Source organism: Colossoma macropomum, unplaced genomic scaffold, assembly GCF_904425465.1.
Source record: "Colossoma macropomum unplaced genomic scaffold, Colossoma_macropomum, whole genome shotgun sequence".
NCBI classification, from domain to species: Eukaryota; Metazoa; Chordata; class Actinopteri; order Characiformes; family Serrasalmidae; genus Colossoma; species Colossoma macropomum.
In genome coordinates, this window is record NW_023494800.1 from 20,074,791 (window position 1) to 20,096,424 (window position 21,634).

Genomic DNA, 21,634 nt, shown 5'->3' on the forward strand with positions numbered 1-21,634 from the left:
TATGTATATATGTATCGATACGTAGATATACATTTTTCAGGTTTGATACAGTTCTTGATTCTATTTTAATTTAATTTTCAAGATTTTATTTGTTAAAAATGTCTTGATTCTGTAGACCTCTATGGGCAGATTTACTAATGTTTTGCCCAAAAAAACATATATTTTGATGTTAAAACATGGCTGTTCATAATAAATCATGACTGTTTAACGAAAACGGTTTTTTGGTGGCATAATGGCTTCCATTGCTGCTGAGAAAGAAAAGACAGTTTCACACACATTTATTTATTTTCAACTTCAATGGGAAAAAAAACATTTTGTGAACGTCTGCCACGTCATATTATTGTCAATTTAATCAAAGCTAAAAAAAATTGTTTCAGTAAAACTTATTTCTTAAAACTTCAGGTATATTTTACACTCATCAAGTGTCTTAAGAGCAGTTTTTCTCTAAATACACTGTGTTCCAAATTGTTATGCAAGTGATATCAGTAGGATTTCAGTAAATTTGAGCATTTAGATTTTAATTTTTTTAAATAAAGTGTTTTTTTTTCCTCATACCTTTTTAGATAACTGGTATCATCTCAGACAGGTTTGTTAATTAGTTTGCCAGGTGACCTTGAGTAAAGGGAAACGTACTTAAACAGATTGTTCCACATTATTAAGCAAGTCACAGTTCTCATGCAATATGGCAAGAAAGGAAGATCTTTCTGAATACGAAAAGCGTGAAATAGTGCAATGCCTTGCAAATGCATGAAAACAACTGATATTTCAAAACTGAGAAAACTTATGTGAGAGCATAACTCAGAGCACAGGTGAATACGCCAGATAAAGGCTTATTAAGGAATGTTCCTGTCAGACAAGTTAATTGTATTAAAAGGGCAGCTATAAAACACCACTGTTGAACAGCAAACAGGTATTTGAAGCTGCTGGTGTTTCTGGAGTCTCAAGAACCTCCAGAAGATGGCAGTTGTGCATGAAGCTTTATTTCGTCCACGTCTAATCAAAGCTCACAGAGAAACAGTTACAGTGTGCTCAGAAATACATAAAGGCAGTTTTATTCACTGATGAATGCTGTGCTACATTAGATGGTCCAAAAGGATGGAGTTCTGGATGGTTGGTGAATGGCCACTCTGGGCCTAAGTCACTAAGACTGTGACGTCAGCAAGGAGGTGGCAGAGCGATGATTAGGGCCGGAATATTGGGAAGTGAGATGGTAGGTCCCTTTAGGGTCCCTGAGGGTGTTAAAATGGCCTCTGCAAGATATGTAAAGTTCCTTACCAACCATTTTATGCCATGGTATGAAAAGAAGAGTGATGCCTTCTGAAATAAAATCATTTCATGCAGGACAATGCACCATCCACCATGCTGCAAAAAACACCACTGACTCTTTGGCTGCTATGAGCATAAAAGGAGAAAAAAAAACATGATTTGGCCACCATCATTCCCTGACCTCAGTCCTATTAAGAACCTGTGGAGCATCCTTAAAAGGAAGCTCTACTAGGGTGGGCGTCTGTATACCTCGAAACAGCAGCTCCGGGAGGCAATACCAGCCTCCACAAATGAAAGGCAGGCAGAAACTACACATGGACTTATGAGCCCTTCTTTGTGATGACTTTAGCAACTCTCTCATCCATTGAACTTATATCAAAATATAACTTAATCTGTAAATCTAATTTTTGATTGAATTGCTTTTGTTTTTGATAAATGGTCTGTTCATGCAGCAAATATGACAGATTTCTGTTTGAAATTATATTAATGTCTTTATGACCCACTGAATGTTTTCAAAAACTGCATTCAGCATAATAATTTGGAACATATTTTGTGTTATTTTCAAAACATCAATAAAGCAATTGGCAGTATCAGTACTTCCACTTGTAATAACATCTGCATGGTGATATAACCACTGAGCATAAAAAATGAAAAATTTTAACTGTTCAGGAAAACAAAAATTGTACATGCATAATACTTTGGAACATGGTGTAATGACTCTGCAGTTTCTTTTTTTTTAGTTATTTGACCCGCAAAGTCAAAGTATTGAGAAGTCATAATCAGAGAAAGATGATTAAAAAAAATACATTTTGGCTGCATCTCACATGCTTTTTGTACAGAAGCCTGTTTCCACTAGGGGTTTATATGTGCACAAAGTTGCACCCATGTTCATTCGCATGGAACTTCTTAGTAGCCCACAGGCGCAAAATGCCGGTAGACCAACAAAATAAGCCTTAAAAATCACAACCCCTAGAATTTATAACTGACTTCAGGAAAAAAAGCCCAGTCATTTGAGCATAGGTGTGTGTGTGGTATTATCGCCACCTACTTTACTTAGTTAGCTATGCTGCACCCAAATGGCTTGATCAGTGACAGCGGTTTCCAGCTACAATGAGGTTTTAAACTGCAATGCACCGTTTCAAACCTTTTCAATTTTTATATGTACTGAAATCATTACACCCTTACTTATGCATCCATCAATCCATGTATGAAAACCCTTTATAACCACATACTTAAACTACATGTCCTTAAATCAGATTTACATTAAACGGTTTTCAGTTTTGTACTCCACTGCAACCAGGCGCACTATAAATAAAACTATCCTTCTCTCTTACAAGAAACAGAAATTCTCTAGTTATCTGCAGAGCCAGGGTTTAAGCCAGGGCCTCAGTGAGAGGAGGCAGTGAGACATGAGGGCTAAGGTTTGCTCATCTATCTGCAGCAGACATGCTTTACCTCATACTCACGGACCACCCGCATGCCACGGCCCCCACCACCGTACGCAGCCTTGAAGATGATGGGGAAGCCATAGTTGTGGGAGAACTCCTGCGCCTCCTGCAGAGAGGAGATAGGAGCGTCTGTTCCAGGAACCACTGGCACACCTGCAAGAGATGACACAGGGACACACACATACAGTGAAGATAGTGGGGGTGTTTACTGCCAGTTTGCCCAGCAAATCCACAGTTTGTACTGATGCAAATTACCATTTCTAGCAATGTAATTAGTCCAGAAAGTGCTTTAAAAAGGCAACTTTCTATTTTTTCCAGATAGATTTTTTGGTTAATTACCCACAAAGGAGATATCAAGTTTATAAGTTAAAAACAAATAACTACAAAAATAAAAACAAAACACTGATCAACTCAAACAGAACTAAAGAGCTAGGGGTGGGTAAAATGATGATATTAATCATCACAATAATTATATAGCAATAAGCTTTTCTGAGCATATTGTGACTATTAGGTCTAGGTGATAGGTGATATACTTGGATATCGTCGATGACTGACATAACTCATTGACGATGCTTGAAAGGCAATAATCGGTGTGCTGGGAAACTGACAGAGAATGAGAGAGGACCAATTTACCACTAAACAGCTGGCTAAATATGCTGGGAAACTGGGGTTCACATTCCTATAGGTTAAGAGAGAACTACAGGAGAAAAGTTGAAAGAGAGGAGTTTGTTAAGAACTAGCCTGTTAGTTCTCTCTGCTATGCACTGTAATGCTGATTTTACCTACTGCACGACTCTCCCCCTGAGTGCATGATCTTCTGGGCAAAACAACAAAGCTAAAGAGACTGGATATATTGCCCTAGAGCAGCTAAGCTAGCGGTATGATCAACAATCCCAATAGAACAAGGAGAAGAACATTTTGTAGTGATCATTGTGCTTCATTCTAGGAGATTTAGAAGGGGCTCCAACATGGAGCAGTTGTCTGTTGTCTAAAGTTCTGCTCAGTTTTCAGGAGATTGTGACCTCAAATCCTGATGAAACAGCATTACATGTTCCGCTGAACCCTCTTTCATACTAGCCATAAAATACTGTTACCACCTGTTTCAGAGGTCCTTCCATTCACCTTCACACTACTGGTTTTCTTGTGCAATGTAACTGTTACAACTTACCAATCTCAGAAAAAACATAACACTGTGATGTGGTTTGTGTATCATAATGTCTTTAAACATTGCGATTATAATTTTATCATATCACCAACCCCTATTGGTCACCAATATGAATGTCTGAGGTCATCCATCTCCATACCAGAAAGTCAAAAAAGATTACAATAAGCTCCCCACTGTAAGTTCTATACAGCTCAGGGCCCATACTTGCAAACCTTAATAAAGTAGAAGTGTTGATGTGGGATCAGATTGATGTCTTCTTTACAATGACAGTCTTACCGACAGGAACAAATCCTGGATAAACACTCCTCCTACAAGAATCTTTGTGAATACTTGCTCTGGTTTAGATACGTTACAACAGAGAATTCATTTAAGTGTAGTGAACTGCAGCTCTCTAAGACTGAAACTGTTATAGCTCACTGGTGCTATCATAATCAGACTATGAGTATCTGAAGCCAGGCTCGTTCATCTGAGCAGACTGAACAAGATGGCCCCATGGCCCCCATAATCATAGCCAGCGTCTTTACAGAAGCTTATCCCTGACCTACCAGCACAAATAGCGATGGCACGAGCCTCCACTTTGTCCCCCATCTTGCGGACGACCTCAGGGGCAGGGCCGATGAAGCGCACTCCAGCATCAGTACAGGCCTGGGCAAAATCAGCCCGCTCAGACAAGAAGCCATAGCCAGGGTGGATAGCATCTACATCATTCTCCTGGAGGGCACAAACAGAAATACATCAATTTGGTGCTAGTATAGTATAACAGAGTCCAGGCAGACAAACAGAGTACAAAGTAGGGCCGCATATGGACAAAATCCTGTATTGCAATTATACTGTGATATGCCCTGCAATATATTATACCCTTAGAGGTGCCCGGTTATAGATTGGCCTTCTGACACTATTTTGAGAACACATATCAAATGTGTTATACATATCCTAGTCACGTCAAAATCTCAGAACAGCAAATTTTCAGTTTTTGAAAATGCCAGCTGCACTTTGCATTGTCTGGACATATCATATACAATATATAACATATCCAATGGAACAGGAGCAGTCCAAAATTACTTTTATTACATTAAAATAATTATTAAAGTATTAACATGCATTAAAATTGAGCTTGTCTCTTTGAAAATTACCATTAAAATTATAATTTTGAAGACATCTATGTTGGTTAGCTCATATGAATGCTTTGAGTCAGTTAAACACTCAAAAGACCTCAACTGGAAGATGTGAGGCTAGACCGGAAGCTCACAGCAAAACACTAAGTGTAGGGACTTTCCAACCTAATCCAAAAGCAGAGGGAGCCGATCCAGATATTTTTATATTGGTCTATAGCCAATGCCGATCCATTTCTCTTTTCTTGCACTCTTTTGTAGTGGTGAAGTAAACAGGCCTCATCCATAACCTGCACTGAGTCATGTTTTCAGAAGCTAACAAAAACATCTAAATGTCTGTAGTGTTGATCTAGTTTACCGTGGGATATGAAAATTGCTCCAGTGCTTCAACCGTGACTGTACTAGCGAGGTACTGTCTTAAAACTGGTATGTTAAATGTAAGTGAGATGTTATTACACTTCCAGTCTATTTTTTTTGTCACTTACTGCAAGTGGCATGCCACCAGAAGCATGCACAAAAATCCACTCGCACCATGTTTTTCACTCATAAGTCATGACTGTTTGAAAACAAAACTACTGCAATACAGTAATATATTAACAAGTTTGAGAGCATTCAACATTAAAAAAGCACACTTACTTAAAACAAAAGATATGCTTTATAGTGTCCCAATCTAATGCTCTAGACACATCCTAATGTTAGCCCCACGCTAACCCACTAGTCACAAGCTTACATGCTAGTCATAATACAACAATACAATGTGACACAGTTCGATACAACATAATATGCTGTACACTGTTAGAAATAAAGGTACTTTGCAGGTACATTTTTCATTCATCAAGGTACAAACAATATAAATGTACCCTCAAAACAGTTGTTTTAAGGTCCAGATGTGAACCTTAAATAAGTTTTCTCCAGGTGAAAAGTACATATTTGTACCTTTTCATAGCCTAATGCTTTAAAACAGAACAATAAAATAAAAAGCCAGGAGATGAGACGGGGTGTGTGGAGTCAATACAACTTAGAAAATAATAATTTAATTGGATTATGGTACAATTATGTTCCCTGACTAAAGGTACTGAGATGTACCCTTGAGGGTACCACCCCAATGACAAGAGATGTACTGCCCCAGTGACAGTTTCATATTTCTGGGAGTGTACTGTTACATCCCTAAGGCACATACTAAAAAAGTCATTTTACCGATCCAATGTCTATTATTAGCATTTTCCCTATAATATATGGCTGTACTATGATAACACAAAAATAGCTAATTATTGATTAAGTGATCAATAATTAATGATTTGCATATTACAATATGGAAAGGGCGAATATTGTGATAAAGAGAGTGTCAAATGATATCATGCAGTCCTAATACAAAACAGGACAGAGAACTAGCATGAGAAGCAGCATGCTTGGGGGGGAAAAGCCTTTCTTCACAGGGTCAGCTATCCACCATTTCAGCCCAAGTTTGGCTAAAAATCTCAGAGTCGTGACTACTGCACTGAAGTGAATCACAGCAGTGGCTCAAGTCCAAGCAGATCGCTCAGATTCCAGCAGCAGGTCAGACACCAGATACTCATCACTTGTCATTCCAGCAGTGGGACTTTGACCTGTGCTGCACGCTAACAGCCCAGCATTTTCTCTCAGCCCAAGTCAAGCCTACTGAGTTTATTTTCACCCCACACAGAGTTTGACACACATTAGTCAACTAAGAAGAAACATTCACACATAGCATAAGTATCAGGTACATTGGCTATACAAGATTTACAAGCTTGAATTGTTCCTTCTCTGCAAATCATTTGAGTGTTGTAATGTTATATGGGTCATGAACATTTAATCTGTTATTTTACACTCTCACCCAGAGCTTCCACGCTCACACTCCAGGCAAAGCCTTTGTGATGACTGACGACACATGATGTGCTTATAAATCACAGCCTACATGTTTCTCACATCAAAAGTTTAAACACTTCCTTGAGAGGAACCTGTAGATCTTAAACCTTCCCATCATCCATTCAAAATGCAATCACTATATTCTTTTATTGCTAGTTGAAATATATTTACAGTTTTCTCCTTCTCCCAAATGCAGTCAAGCAACTAAGGCATGTTTATTTCTCTTGTTTTGCAATGATGCTATGAAATTAATATAGCCAATTAGTAATGGAAGCTTATACCCCTATAATTAGCTCTCGTAACTTGTTACTGCATGACATACTCTTATCTACAAAAACTGGACAGAAGTACTGACAAAAAAATTCAGACTTCAGGATGGCCTCTTTCAGCTTTGCGACATAAGCTCACTGGACAAAAATGGGTTGCCTGCATCATCACTTTCTTAATACTTGGTTCCATGTCTCCTTGCCTTAATAACGGCATCAACCCTGTCAGGTAAGGGTTATACCAGTCTCTGGAGACTGATTAGAACATAGATAGACTGGAGTTCCTGCCTCTTCTAGCCTCCTCTTTCACAGACTGGATGCACATTTCAGGTAGTGATTGTGGGTGGCTATTTCAGCATTTCACCTACTGTTCCAAACTAAGATTGAGGTCTGGGGATTTTGCTGGCATCCCAGGGTCCCAAAGGTCCCACCGTGTCTGTTGAACCAGTCACATACAGACACCCTACAGCTGTCACGCTGGAATGTAGGAATGTCAACATTCTGCCCAAACACAAAGCATAAATTTTGCAGAAGGGTGTGCTAAAATGGACAGGCACTCTTTCAAGAGACTCTCTAGAGTAGAGGTATTAAAACTGCTTGGGTGAGAGCTGGATAGTTGCAAAAAATATTTAAACGACTCTGTCATAAGACTGAATTAACTAAACTCACAAAAAGGTGCCATCAAAACTGCGACAAGCTCCTCTGAATGTCTTCTAAAAGCTTCATATGAGGCAGCGTACCATATTGCAAAGGCAAAAAAGTCATACTTGATAGGAGAGATCCTTGTTCTCCCTGCAGCTGCGACAAGAGTAATGCAATGCTTGGAGACAGTGCAGCTGAAAAAATGAAAACTATACTGACATTACAGCTGCTTGGCGAATAGCAGATATATGAGAATATGTCCACAAACGACTTAGGACACGCACACAAGCACACAATTTGCAATCCAGCTGGATGAGGGTACAGACATGGCAAATAATGCCATGTCTGTAGCCTCATTCAGCAAATAATGCCATCGATACCCTAAGTGATACACTGATTGTACTTGTGTCAAAGAGGATTTTTTATTCTGCAAATCAATTAAAGGATGTGCTACCGGAGCCAACTTGTTAAACATTGTCAGTGATTTCTCTGCAGCCAGTAATCGGATAATCAATAATCTGCTCATATGTGCAGAATAGAGTAGAAGCTCTTTTTGTCATGATACTGCTATTTATTTCATTTTATTAGCCAGTTAATGGTAGACAATAAAAGTTCTGGGCAAAAGGGATGATTTAAGCTGATTTATACACACACTGCAACAGTCTGCCTACTGACAAGTTTGTTTTAGTTGAGGGGGGCCTTCAAGGTCTTTAAAAAAAAAAAAATTGGCAAGGGGGTCTCAGGAGGAAAAAATTTCACCAAGCATGTTGTGGTTGGTCAACAATATTTGGAGAAAGGAGGACACCTAAATCACACACACACACACACACACACACAAAGGCAGCATTGTTTAAATATGACATTATATATCATATTTTAAAAATGCTTCCAAAATGCATATATATGTATATACACAACACCGACAAAAGCATTGGGACACCTACACATTACACCTACAGGAGCTTTTATGACATCCCATTTTAAATCCATAGACATTAATATGAAGTTGGTACCTGTTTACTACTATAACAGCTTCCACTCTTCTGGGAAGATTTCTACAAGATTTTAAAAAAGTGTGTCTGTGGGAATTTTTGCCCATTCACCCAGAGTAGCATTTCAGACACTGATGTTAGACAAGAGGACCTGGCTCGCAATCTCCATTCCAGTTCATCCCAAAGGTGTTCAGTGGAGTTGAGTTCAGGGCTCTGTGTGGGCCAGTCAAGTTCTTTCACACCAAACTCACCTAACCATGCCTTTATGGACCTTGCTTTGTGCACTGGGGCACATTCATGCTGGAACAGAAAAGGGCCTTCCTCAAACTGTTCCCGCAAAGTTGGAAGCTTACAATTGTCCAAAATGTCTCGGCATGCTGAAACATTAGGATTTCCCTTCACTGAAACTAAGGGGCCTCAGCCAACACCTGAAAAACAACCCCATAGCATTATCCCTCCTCCACCAAACTTTACAGTTGGAACTATGCAGTCAAGCAGGTAACGTTCTCCTGGCATTCGCCAAACCCAGACTCGTCAATCAGACTGCCAGATAGAGAAGCGTGATTAGTCACTACACAGTATACTTTTTCACTGCTCCAGAGTCTAGCAGCAACGTGCTATACACCACTCTCCCTACCCCAAATGCTTAGCTTTGTACATTTTGATCTTAGGCTTGTGTGTAGCTGCTTCACAGAAACTTGTGTCGTGAAGCTCCTGATATGCAGTTCTTTTGCTGATGTTACTTCCAGAGGCAATTTGGATATGCACTGTGTGTTTCAGTACTCGGTGACCCCACTCTGTGTACGGTTTTTAGATGTACACACACAGAACACTCTATTAGAAATACCTCCTTGATTCTACACTACCTGTGTAGCCACTACCTTCTACCTGTTCTTTAATAGTCAGGACCTACAGAATGGTTAAAGCAGTAGATCAGTGAAAAATCAATAGACAAGGCAAACTGAACTTTCTCCTGTCCTGACCTTGGCCACTTTGATGATGTCAGGTATGTGCAGATATGCAGCGACGGGTGGCAGGCCCCTGCCTATGAGGTAGGCCTCATCTGCCTTCTGCCTGTGCATCTGACCCGTGTCCTGCTCAGAGTACACAGCCACGGTCCGGATTCCCAACTCTGTACAAGCTCGAAACACCCGGATAGCGATCTCTCCTGCAAAAAAGGTTTCATACATTTGTTCGTTGTTGAAAACAGTCATACTCATTACGTCTCTGGCTCAAGGGTTTATAGACAAGCATTGTACATTATTGAAAAAAATATTTAAATTATACAAGCTGCAAGATGATATACTTACAGTATATTTATACATATACTATATATAAGTATACTTAGCTGGCGATTCATTTCAGAATGCTGGGCTCACAATTCAATATTGAGAGTGTGTTGTATGATACTGGACATGCTGGTGTGGGTTAAGCTGGAAGTGTGTGTGATATTTAATATGCTGATGCAGGTTAAGTTGATTGCTGGTGTGGGTTAAATTTATCGTTTATGTGGGTAAAGTTCATAACTGGTGTAGATTAATTTCACTGTGACCTTACACAATGTGACTGCATAAAATGGCATTATTAATAGATTATTAATAGATAGATTAATATGCAGTTGATATCGTTCTTCACTACAACGCACATTGTTGTATTTTTGCATCATGGTGAAATGTCATGATGTACTGTTACATCCCTACACACCTCTATTGGCCACCATGACCTTTTTGATGGGCTTGTACTCCAACGTCTGAGGTGAAGTGTGGGCGGAGCGGGAGTGGCAGCATGCCCTCCGGACCGCCAGCACACCCAGAGCAGCACGCATGCCTCCTAACTTCAGCAGCATCTATACAGAGAGAGAGAGAGAGAGAGAGAGAGAGAGAGAGAGAGAGAGAGAGAGAGAGAGAGAGAGAGAGAGAGAGAGAGAGAATGTAAGAATTCAGGGGAGACATTTAGGGGAAAAAAGCTTTTAAGATAAGATTGTGATGGATATCTATAAAAGTTTTAATAGTTAATTTTTAAGATAAGAGAGTGGTGATTAGGTCTTTGAAACTGCAACAGGGCTACTGCCGAATTTCTGATAAGATAAACCAGCAGCAGACTTCAGGGGTTGAGAGAGGACAAAAATCTGGGCCAGCAAATCCAAGGGAAAGAAGAATAGAATACAGAGACACTCCTCATGGAATTCAAAATATTTAACAAGCAAACACAAGAGTTCATCGAAAGTTATGAATTCTTAAATGTCGATCACCAAATCTGTGACTGGAGCAGAGATTCTTTACTAAATGGCCCAAACTTATAAACACAAACAGCCTGCAGTCATTCATTTTTTTGACTGGTACTGTCACTTCTTCTGGATTTCCGTTTTAATACTGCAGGAAGAGCTGAAGCAGTAAAAGCCATCCTCCTCCGGCTTTCAGAGAGAGGAAAAACATTTCACTGACAAAAAGACATCACTGTACTATTGTTACACACTCATGACAGAGAAAAGAGCAGTGAGAGAAAAAAAGACTGGCGCACCTGAATAAACCACAGATATTAAACTCAGGAGGGGAGCGAGGGAAGACAGAGGGAAAAGGAATGGGAAAATTCCTTCATGAGTGCCATGAGGCAACAGGATGTTCCCCAAAAGCTGGCTCTAGGGCGTAGAAACTGAATCAATGCAAATGTGAACAGTGCAGCACAGAGAGGTTTCCAGGACATGTATTAAGACTAAAGGGGTTCCTTTCATAGAAATATGAATTTTCCTCACATTTTTGAAATACAAGACTTTAATGTACTGTTTAAACATTGTTAAAGTTTCAAAACATACTAGTTACTCCCAAAACTAAAGTTGCAAATGAGTCTGTTTTGCATTCATAGTTTTTATGATGTCACAAAAACCAACACATTTACATATCTCTGACAATTCAGTCTATAGCACTTTAGCCCTGCCCAATCACACTGAAGTAATACACTGGAGTGTTTTAACCTGAACTGCCTTTTGGTACAAGACAGCCAACAGAGGTCTTAAAAGACAAGGTAACAAAAACAGCCTATTTATTTCTAGAGATTAGACTGTTTTTGGTATAAGTTATAAGTGAACCTCAAGGGAAAAAAAATTACTAGAAAAATGCAGGATATGGCTTCTTCATTAGCTCAGTATGCCAAGTTATTGCTTTAGAACCAAGATCATATATCAGTCCTTCCCTATTACCTAAATTCTGCTAGTGTCACGCACAGTGATAAATCCTATCCTACTGGAAGCAGCTGCACTGTGTAGTTATGACACATACCCTGGTAGAACATATCATTCTTTTACAAAATCACAGGCTAAACAAACCACATATACATCTACGCCCAAGGTCAGGCTGATCTCTTATCATATACATGAGTAAACTTTGTAAAATGTAACCTCAGTAGCTGAGACTTAAACGAAACGCCAGTCTTAGAAGGGAAACACATTTTCCCACTTAAGACTGTTTTCTTGTCACAAAGGGTGAACAGATGTGCATGCTAAGGCATGAAGCCCTACCATATCCAGTACTACTAAAAGCTTAGACATCCACAGACAGAAGGGTTTTTTCTTATTATTACAAATGAAATAACATATATGGCCGTAAGCAGTGACCACAAAGTGTTAAGCAACTCTCACATTCTTCAAAATAGCCCCTTTGTATTTTCTAAGTCAGTTTCATAAGGAGCCACCTGGAATGCTATTTCAGATAAATTCATATATATACACACACACACACACCACACTGTGCAAAAGTCATCCTTCATTTATTTGAATTCCCAGTTAAAGTAGTCCAGGACATATTTCTTCAGAGACTAGATTCACCTGCATTCTATTCAAAAAGAATGGAAGCTGTAATAAAGGTAAAGCGTGGACACACTGAATAGAGAATTGTTGGTATTTTATTTAGTCCTGAAAACTGAATAACATGACTGGAAATAATGAATACATAATGGCAGAGTATTTGACTTTTGCACAGTACTGTAGGTATTAACATTGCTACTTGTCTTAGAAACAAATTTTAAGCTTTAAAGCACAAACCTTTAAAACAAAATGTATTTAAGATTATGATAAACCTATTTCAATCCAGACTGTCAGTGTGTATGTATGTATATGAAATGGTGTCACTGGTTCATGCCTAACTGCCAAAACATATGCTGGACCAAACAATGTCAAAAGCAAATAGTGCATACTTTTGTGTTCAAAGGTCCAATTCCTCAATAGTCAGAAAAAAACAAAATATAGGCTTTGGAGGAGAAATGCCAAAATAACATGGCTAAATTGGGCATCATATAACGGCAACAAAAACTGTCTTTATTTCTTCCTTCCTTTTATTAGTGCATCCCTTTCAATCACAATAGTGTACTTAAGGTGTCTGATTTCGATCTGCCAGTGCATCAGCCAAAGTCTGCCAATGGCCCAGTTCTCCATTCTGTTCTCACTCTCGTAAGGATCGCATTCCACAGGCAGATCAACAATACACTGACTGTGTTGCCCCAACATGCAAAACAAGAAAGCTCAAGCTGAACAGGACATACAAAGTGAATGAAAGGAGAACACTGGACAGCCATATTTGAAGCTCTGAGTTATAAAATCCTGGCAGTTTGACTGGTTGTTGGGGTCTGGAGTGAAAACAACATATTTGACAACATTCCACCAGGGTAATTAGGCTCGCCAAAACAATGAGGCACGGCGGCGTGGACTGTGAAATTTGGTGGTGACAATAAGACTCGGTCTCTGGGGCTGGGAGGCACCTCCAGTGGCTTGGAGAATTCAATCCAACCATCTATAATCTCAAACTTAGCACACTTGTTCTTGGTAAACAATCTACAAACATGTGAATTAAAAGCCTGTAATTCTCACTGCAGGCAAACTAAATTGTGATTCTCATGTAGATGTTATTGAGCAAATAACCAACCAAGTAAGCCATTTTGACCAACTTGAGCTTGTTTTCTCTCTGACAGTTTATATGTTGAGCACCAACATGATTTTCAGCCTTACAGGCTCCCTTATTGGTGTACCTAGAGATGCCAACAAGCTAACACTCAAAAAAAGGGTTGGATCAGATATCAGAGGATTTGATTCATTTCTGTAAAATCTAGCCTGAAATATCACAGAATTTCTTACAGCACAGCATAACAAAGCAGGCCATGTGACAGCAACAGTAGCCCAAGGCAGCCAAATTGTGAATTTAAGAGCAATTAGCCATCTGAATGTTATATGAAATTAACAATTCCTTTACTTTAAATGCTATTTGAGAGGTTTGTGTATATCACTTTTAGATGACCATTATAAGTAAAAGTTATTGATTTAAAAACAGATCAGTTTAAAGCTTAGCATTTACCATTCAGATTTTTCAGATTGGTACTGGAATCAGATGATACTCAAGGTTTTGGTATCAGTATCAGAAAAGAGAAGGCGATTTCGTATCATGTCTAGTAATGCCACATCTGGCCACGACTTGCATAGCTTGACTCAACAAGAGGCATCAAGTTTCTTAAAACGGCTGCATATGTATCATATTATCTGGCACCTGCTGGCCTTGAGAAGCCATCAGTCAGAGGTGAAGTACTGACTAAGCTGTTGCTTTCTCAAGACCAAATCAAGAGTGCAGATAGATTTGACCAGCTCCGATTTCACTGCTCTCCTAATTACATCGATACAGCATGGTGTTTAATGTGTCTTTGGTTATTAGGATCGTCTTAAAGATGTTTGCTTTTACATGTGTTCAAAAGGCTTTTTCTCAAGAACCATTTTCTGAGGCAATGGCAAACAGATGTGTTCTCACCCCCCTATTAAAAGCATTCCCCTCCCCACTGAAGAATGCAAAGTGCTCAACACCCTGACCTTATTTTCACTGCTATTAGTGCACTGAGAGCAGGTAAAGCGAGTGTCCAGTCCTTACCCTTACCGAAAAAGAGCATTTGAAAATGTACCAGCTAACAACACAGCAAATAACACAGCTACAGCCAATACGATTCTAACTCAAGCATTAGTTAAAGAGAACACAACATAGAAGCTACAGCAGGAGAAAAAAACTAAACATAAAAACTGCATCGCATGTTATGACAACAGAGAAATCTCAGGTAGATTCAGGAGGGAGTTAACAGCACGCTGCGACAAAATGCGTAAGAAGGTCACACAGTTTCACACAATCAGCAATACCTGCATTTACATGTGTTACACAACTGTTTTATAACTTTTATACCTCACTTTTAAAGCTACAGAATGCAAATGTAGAACCTAAGGGCTTTCATACTGCAAGTCGTCTTGCAGTATGAAACACCTACAAGTCGTCCCAAAGAGTATTTGGGCACTTTAACCATTGAAAAACGTTAATGAAGTTCTTTAGGTCACTTCAATGTTAAAATACTTATCAAAATGATATCTGTTTCAGAGAAAAACACTCAGCACAACATCAATCTGACTGTGTGGAGAAAACCTGGACAAGAATGACTCAGTTTTGTTTCCTAACAAAGAGAACTTCATACATCTTTTTATTGTACAAATGTCCTCTTGGACTGGAAATTCTGTGTAGATATTGCCTATAAAAGCTTCATACTTGAAAATGTGTGGTCAGTCAACCATTCAGTCATGCTGAGGGGTAACAGTAGCAATTTTGCCTCATAAGTAAATACAGGCTGATGCAACTGTAAACAGGAATAGCTCAAGCTGACAATTGACATTATGGCCTCATAAGTATTTGACACCATAAAACCAAGCAGAGGCAGATTACCTATAAGTCGAAATGATGTTAATACTAACCTGCCAAGACATTTAGAAAGTACTCCGAACTTTACCCTTAAAGCCTAACGTCTCATGATCAAACCTCAAGCAGTGATATCTAAGAAAGGCAAACACATTACATGCAGGCAAAGAAGGTAAAACTCAGCATTAAAGAACTGTTTTAAAATCTTTCAAAATCAAAAATGAACTAACGGTTTCTTATTTTTGCATTATTTTTAACTGTTTCAGTTGACTGTTGAGTCAAACAAAAAACTTTACTTTAAAAATGAAATATTGTGATAGTATCTAAACGGTCATAACTACGAAAACGAAGACAGCTGTAAACTGGAACTCTAAGCTGAAGACAGCTTCTTATTCGAATTTTCCCGTTCCACCTTAAATAACGCAATGGTCACACTCTGAGGCGCCTGAGCTTGAGCCACTGGAATGTAACCACTGCTCCATTTAAGGTGGAACGGGGAAATTCCAACAAGATGAAGGCGAATAGGAAGCCAACTTGAGGCTCGTAGCTAAAACTAAATGAGGACAAACGTTAGAACTTGCTGTTCGGCTGCTGTTAGTCATGACAGTTGCCTCATACCTCCACCACACTAGGTCGGCTAGTCGGTAGCCTACACGGTTAGTGCTAGAATAACTTTGTGCGGGGTGGAGGAGTAGAGTCTACTCGTAAAGGCAAAAGGAACACGTGTATGAAACGATGATCCGTAGATCAGTCAGGAGAGGAAGGAGCGTTCTGCAGTGTCTGAGGTAAAGATAACGTGACACATGGTTTAGGAACAAACAACAAATTTGTTTAGACCCCATACTAAAATGCTAGCTCTAGCTGGGTAACTGTACATGCTGTCAAGTTTGGGTGGTTTTTGAAAGTAAGCAATGATGACAACCGAGAAGCAAAACTAAGCAGCTAACAGCTCTTTAACACACAGCTGACAATGTCAGACCTCGTGGGAAGTGAACAGCGCACTGCGAACATCGTCCTTCTTAAAATGAACACAGTAGCCTGATTAACATTCGCTGATGGAGGGAGGCTTACCTTTTTGCTTCTCTCGCGAAAATTACGTGGCTGAAATCGTATTCAGTCTCAAGAATCGTCCGACCTGGGAAGCCCAGACCCGGCCCCTGTGCGTAACTTTTTGTGAATAGCGAATGTACGCCGAAAGGGGGGCTGAAACGCCACTATGGCATCAGGACAGGCTGAGCTCCGGTCTTTAACACCACATCTGACTGTTTACAATTCAAGACAGCGTGCGTGCACGCAAAGGCACGACCGAAACGTTATTAGGATGCCCTAATATTTATCCAAGACTAAAACAACGTGAATAAGTCAAGCAGTTGAAAGCCTTCTATAACTATTCCTTTAGGCCTAAACCACTTGCTATTGGTTCTTATCGCAGCAGCGACATATTACATGTATCCCCACACAACTACTTTTCTTGAATTAGTAATCCACCCATCTGTATGCCACTCATCTATTGGCTGGCAACAGCACCCACAGCTCCCGCCTTTTAACACACTTGTCATTGATCTAATTGGATCATTTCGAGGCGAACGCTGCATTATTCGTCTCCTCACCTGTCACTCAAAAGGCGCTCTTCACGTGATACGTCATTAGACACTTTGCGGCGCTTCCTTCTTGGTGGGTGGGACAAAACGCGCAGGATTACATGGAGCTCTCGGTGGTTCGCTATGCTAAACCCGAAATGGCTCCCTACTCCCTTCGTAGTGCGCTACTTAGGGCATAAGCTAGGCGTTTAACTTTAAAGTATACTGGGTTTATGTGCGCATGCATTGAGTGCCATTTCAGATTTAGCCCTGCGTTTTTAGAGATTTTTATGTTTCAGATGAATATTTGCACAGTACAGCTATGGTTAATTCATAGACTAAAGGTGAGACTCATATCAATGCCTTTTGCAATTAAGAAGTCACTGATTTGCTTGTCATTTGCATGACTGAAAATTTGCAAGGTTACAGCAGGACAGCATGCTTTGGTAAGAAATTTGGGATAAAAACACCAGAGCCTTAATGTAGAAACACAAGTCCCAGAAGTTTATTTAGCAAGAATAACAGTTCTGCAATGGAACGCATAACTTAACCTTCCCTAAATGATGTTATGAGCAGAAAAAAGGGGTGCCTTTCCAGAGATTAAGCCTAGTGCTGGACTAAACCAGAGACTCTTTATTGAAATTCCTTTTCAGTCCAAAGTTGAGCTTATGTGCTCTCTAGGAAACCAGCCCTTAGAACAAGACAGTTAAATGACATAAAAAAAATACATTCATAACAGTAGAAAACAAAATTTAGTATAGAGGATGCAACATTGAAGCATAGTTCATGGTTTTTCCTGCATGTGCTGTCCATGTGACCTTCTCTAGTACACTCGAATCTACACATAACATTTGCTTATAACTATTTGATGCTAGTTCTGAGCACATTTTGCAAGTGATGCAGCCTCTTAACCTGTAACATGGTTGAGACGAGCATTTTCCACTTTACTAAACTTTTTGAATGATATTGGGCAGAAAGAAGGCAAATGCAACCCTACCTGCAAACACAACCAATTCTGTACTACTTTCTAGCCCTTCTTCAGAGACAGGATCTACGTTTCCATCTTAACACACAAACATATTTCCCTGCAGGAAGAATCATGAACACGGCTTAAACACAAGTTTGATTATCCCCCACTCCAAATCCAGAAATGGTCCACTGAGTAAGCTACATGACATGGTTGGACACAGTGCAGCATCAAAATATAAGACCATATGTTAACATGAAAATTATTCTACATCTTCAGTACGAAACTTCACACCACAAGCGCTCCAAACAACTAAATTCGGTCTGTAGAAAAACAGCTGGACAGCTGGGAAACCCTCTCTGATAAGACCCATTAAACATCTCTAGTCTACAACAGATTGATGGCATTTGATTGGGACAGGACTAACAGGGCTTTTTTAAAGAATCTTGGAAATACAAGCTTGCGATTAGGACTAAAACCCTGTTGTTAACATCCACCTCCCTCCTCCTTAAGAAAGACATGTGAAGAAGCAGTACAAGTCCTAGCAAACGTTGGTCCCCTATTAATTTCTGAACTACCCTCGGTCACACCATCTTCAACAGAACATTTTCTCAGCTTTAAAGCATCTTTTCTGGGTAGTTTCTACAGACCCAATCCAACACTGCAGCTGTAGCTATTAGACTAACAGTACGTGGACATTTTTGGACCATTTTTTGTCATTAGAAGCCCCTGATATCCATGAATGGTTGTTCACCATACAGTTCTAAGACCACTGAGCAGAGGTTGCATGAGAAACATGCAATTAAAGGAGAGCTAGCAAGTTAGAAAAAGAGGCAAGCAGAGAAGCACAGAAACATGCCAAACGAAATAAAGCATGCATTGCTCTTTGCCATATAGTATGTTATATAATCTTTAAAATAGATACATGTATTACATCATCATCACCATCATATGTATGTTTCATAACTTAGCATGTATGTAAATAGTTTTTTTTTTCCTGAAAACCAATACTAATAATTATAATAATAATTATAATTATAATAATAATTGTAGAATGGGGCGAAGACAAGGAAAATGAGTTGACAATTTGAAAGGTTCTTTATAAAAACAGGCAAAGCAGAGGAGGTTCAACTGAAGGAAAGAGGAAAGGAGAGAAAAGAACTAATGGAAAGCAGTAGGAGAATGGTTGTGAATGCTTGTTGAACGTTGACAGTGAGAGTGCTGCCCACTGTTTGGTCTGCTGTAGTCCTTTGGATTTCCAGTTTTACTTTGCAGTCATCATCTGGACAAACTCTGTAAACAAGAGATATTAGTGATAAAACTGCTGTTTTTACTAGAAAACAGCCTTTAATCCATTACCTTTAATAAATATTTTAAACGGTACGACATTAACACTGCAATACAATTGTACAATGTTGTGTGATTGAAGGGCAAAGATCTAGTCACGCTATATATATTGATGAAGTGTCTTAACCAATTAAACTTGCATGAAATTAACATCAAAATAATTCAACACAACTATTACGTGATAATACTGACATATTCAAAATCCTTGTTGTATGAGTAGAAGGTCTTGTGCTTATTCACTTAAATGTAATCAGTACAAAATAACAGCTACATCACACCATCAAAGCCAAACAGTGCTCATGACTACTACAGTTGTTTGAGCGTTTGAACATCCATTGGTTATTTCTTCAGCTATGTAAAAAACGTCTGATAACTAACCTTCATAGTTGACCTGGCCATCACCATCAATATCTGCCTCTCGGATCATCTCGTCTACCTCCTCATCTGTCAGCTTCTCACCCAAGTTTGTCATGACATGACGCAACTCCGCGGCACTGATGTAGCCATTTCCATCCTGTACAAAAAGAAAAAAAATTAAGTCACTGACCAAGGCAAATACACATTGAACATCAAATAACATGCAAATATTTGTTAATGTTCTGGAACACACCTAGGAATACACAGAGGACAGTAACTGTGGATGATAACACTGAAAGTAAACACCCTTTTCATTACCTTGTCAAAAACTCTGAAGGCTTCTCTAATTTCCTCCTCGCTGTCTGTGTCCTTCATCTTCCTTGCCATCATGGTGAGGAACTCGGGGAAATCAATCGTTCCGTTACCTACAAATAAAGTACAGAGGGTCAGAAACATCTGATCTGTCATAGCATGTTTCTGGTTGTCCCAAGTAATTCTACACATTTGTGCATATAAACCTTCCCTCACCGTCAGCATCAACTTCATTAATCATGTCCTGGAGCTCTGCCTCTGTAGGGTTCTGGCCCAAAGACCGCATAACAGTCCCCAACTCTTTGGTGGTAATGGTGCCATCACCATCTTTGTCAAAAAGTGAGAACGCCTCCTTGAATTCTAAAAAACACAAACAGGAAGAAATGTTAAAGCAATCATGTACGGCTCAATGCTGGAATAAAAAATAACAATGAATAATCAGAATGCTGTTTTTTTTTTTACCTGCAATCTGTTCCTCAGTTAGCTGATCAGCCTGTTGAGAGCAAAGTATACTTTAAATGTTCATTTCATGCTTTCAGATTGAGCTACCAAACTAGAATATACCAAGGTGTACAACTAAGCACTGAATCTACTTGAAATGGATTCAGACTCAAAAAAGTGATGGAGAAACATGGAGTGCTCCATCTGGCCTGGTGATGTGGTGAATTACTCGATAGCTAGCGAAAGCTAACGCTACATCTCAATAACGATGACGCCAACATTAACCGTGGCCAGCTTGTAGCCCTTCTGCTTTGCAGAATTAGCTTTACCTGTCAAGTTTTGTGCAACTGCAGATAATATGCATCGATCGTATTGCGTTAGGCCTGCGAGCCATTCACTGGTTAACGAGTGATCTCACCTACTAACGCTAGTGAGAAACTGCCACTAATCCCTTTTTAAGCAACTGCTGCAAATAAACGACTGGCTTATCCCTCTAAACGCCATCAAAGAGCTAACATTAAATCAGTATCCATCTCACTGACATTAGTTAGCCACCTAGCTAACCTAGCTAGCAAGACGTAGCAGGCGATTCAATTGTTAGCTAGCTGGCTAGCTAACCCATTCACTAAACAACGCATCATTTTATCTGATACTGTAGGCGGCAACTAAAGCGTGCCTAGCTGATATGGGTGCCTTAATACTGTACTTACCATTTTTATTGTTAGAGATTAAAGGCGCTGTGATATTTTCTGCGTGGATAAATTACGCCAACCGCCGTTTTCTTATCCAGTCGTCCGTTTGTCGGCTCGCTCTTCCCTCAGCTAAGCGGCTGTGTGCGCCCAAATTTCGAGATCACTCCGCCTGGGTTCTTCGGTCAAAAGCGGGGACGTTGCACTCCCCAACAACCAGGCCGTCTCTATGGTCTCCTTGCGCCAACGCGCCGCGGAAGCGAAGCAAGTCCCAAAGAAAACGAGCTTGACCCGCGGTCTCGTTTCGTGTACAATGCAGATATTGTTCCTCGTTGCTTTTGTTCGTATCGAACTGCACTAACTTAACAGCCGCTGCTTCAAAAAGGCTTTTCTTCAAGTTTGAGCGGCTCGGTCAGGGAGTTTGTAGCAAAGCGACGGCGCGAATCAGCTGACCCCAAC

The 21,634-nt window shown here is 39.7% G+C and overlaps 2 protein-coding genes across 2 annotated transcripts in view; both read right to left on the reverse strand.

The window, feature by feature from the left end:
• Positions 1-15,617, reverse strand: part of pcxa (pyruvate carboxylase a) — a 175,804-nt gene extending 160,187 nt beyond the window's left edge. The window contains 5 exon segments of the mRNA XM_036587802.1: positions 2,722-2,867; positions 4,425-4,590; positions 9,762-9,946; positions 10,483-10,624; positions 15,539-15,617. Coding sequence (XP_036443695.1) covers positions 2,722-2,867; positions 4,425-4,590; positions 9,762-9,946; positions 10,483-10,624; positions 15,539-15,550 — 651 coding nt within the window. The 5' untranslated portion in view covers positions 15,551-15,617.
• Positions 15,618-17,543: 1,926 nt separating this feature from the next.
• calm3b (calmodulin 3b (phosphorylase kinase, delta)) lies at positions 17,544-21,602 on the reverse strand. Its single transcript, XM_036589032.1, has 6 exons — positions 21,197-21,602; positions 20,508-20,538; positions 20,262-20,405; positions 20,052-20,158; positions 19,755-19,890; positions 17,544-19,322 (listed from the first exon to the last, which is right to left on the reverse strand). Exons 1-6 carry the CDS (start codon positions 21,197-21,199, stop codon positions 19,294-19,296), a joined length of 450 nt encoding a protein of 149 aa, XP_036444925.1. The 5' UTR covers positions 21,200-21,602; the 3' UTR covers positions 17,544-19,293.
• Positions 21,603-21,634: the final 32 nt, after the last annotated feature.

Excerpts from the sequence above, each read along its gene's own strand:
- calm3b (XM_036589032.1), bottom strand. Across the intron at positions 20,406-20,507 it reads AACTGAGGAACAGATTGCAG|AATTCAAGGAGGCGTTCTCA; the intron begins GTAAAAAAAAAA and ends TGTGTTTTTTAG. Across the intron at positions 19,891-20,051 it reads CCTTCAGAGTTTTTGACAAG|GATGGAAATGGCTACATCAG; the intron begins GTAATGAAAAGG and ends CTTTTTGTACAG.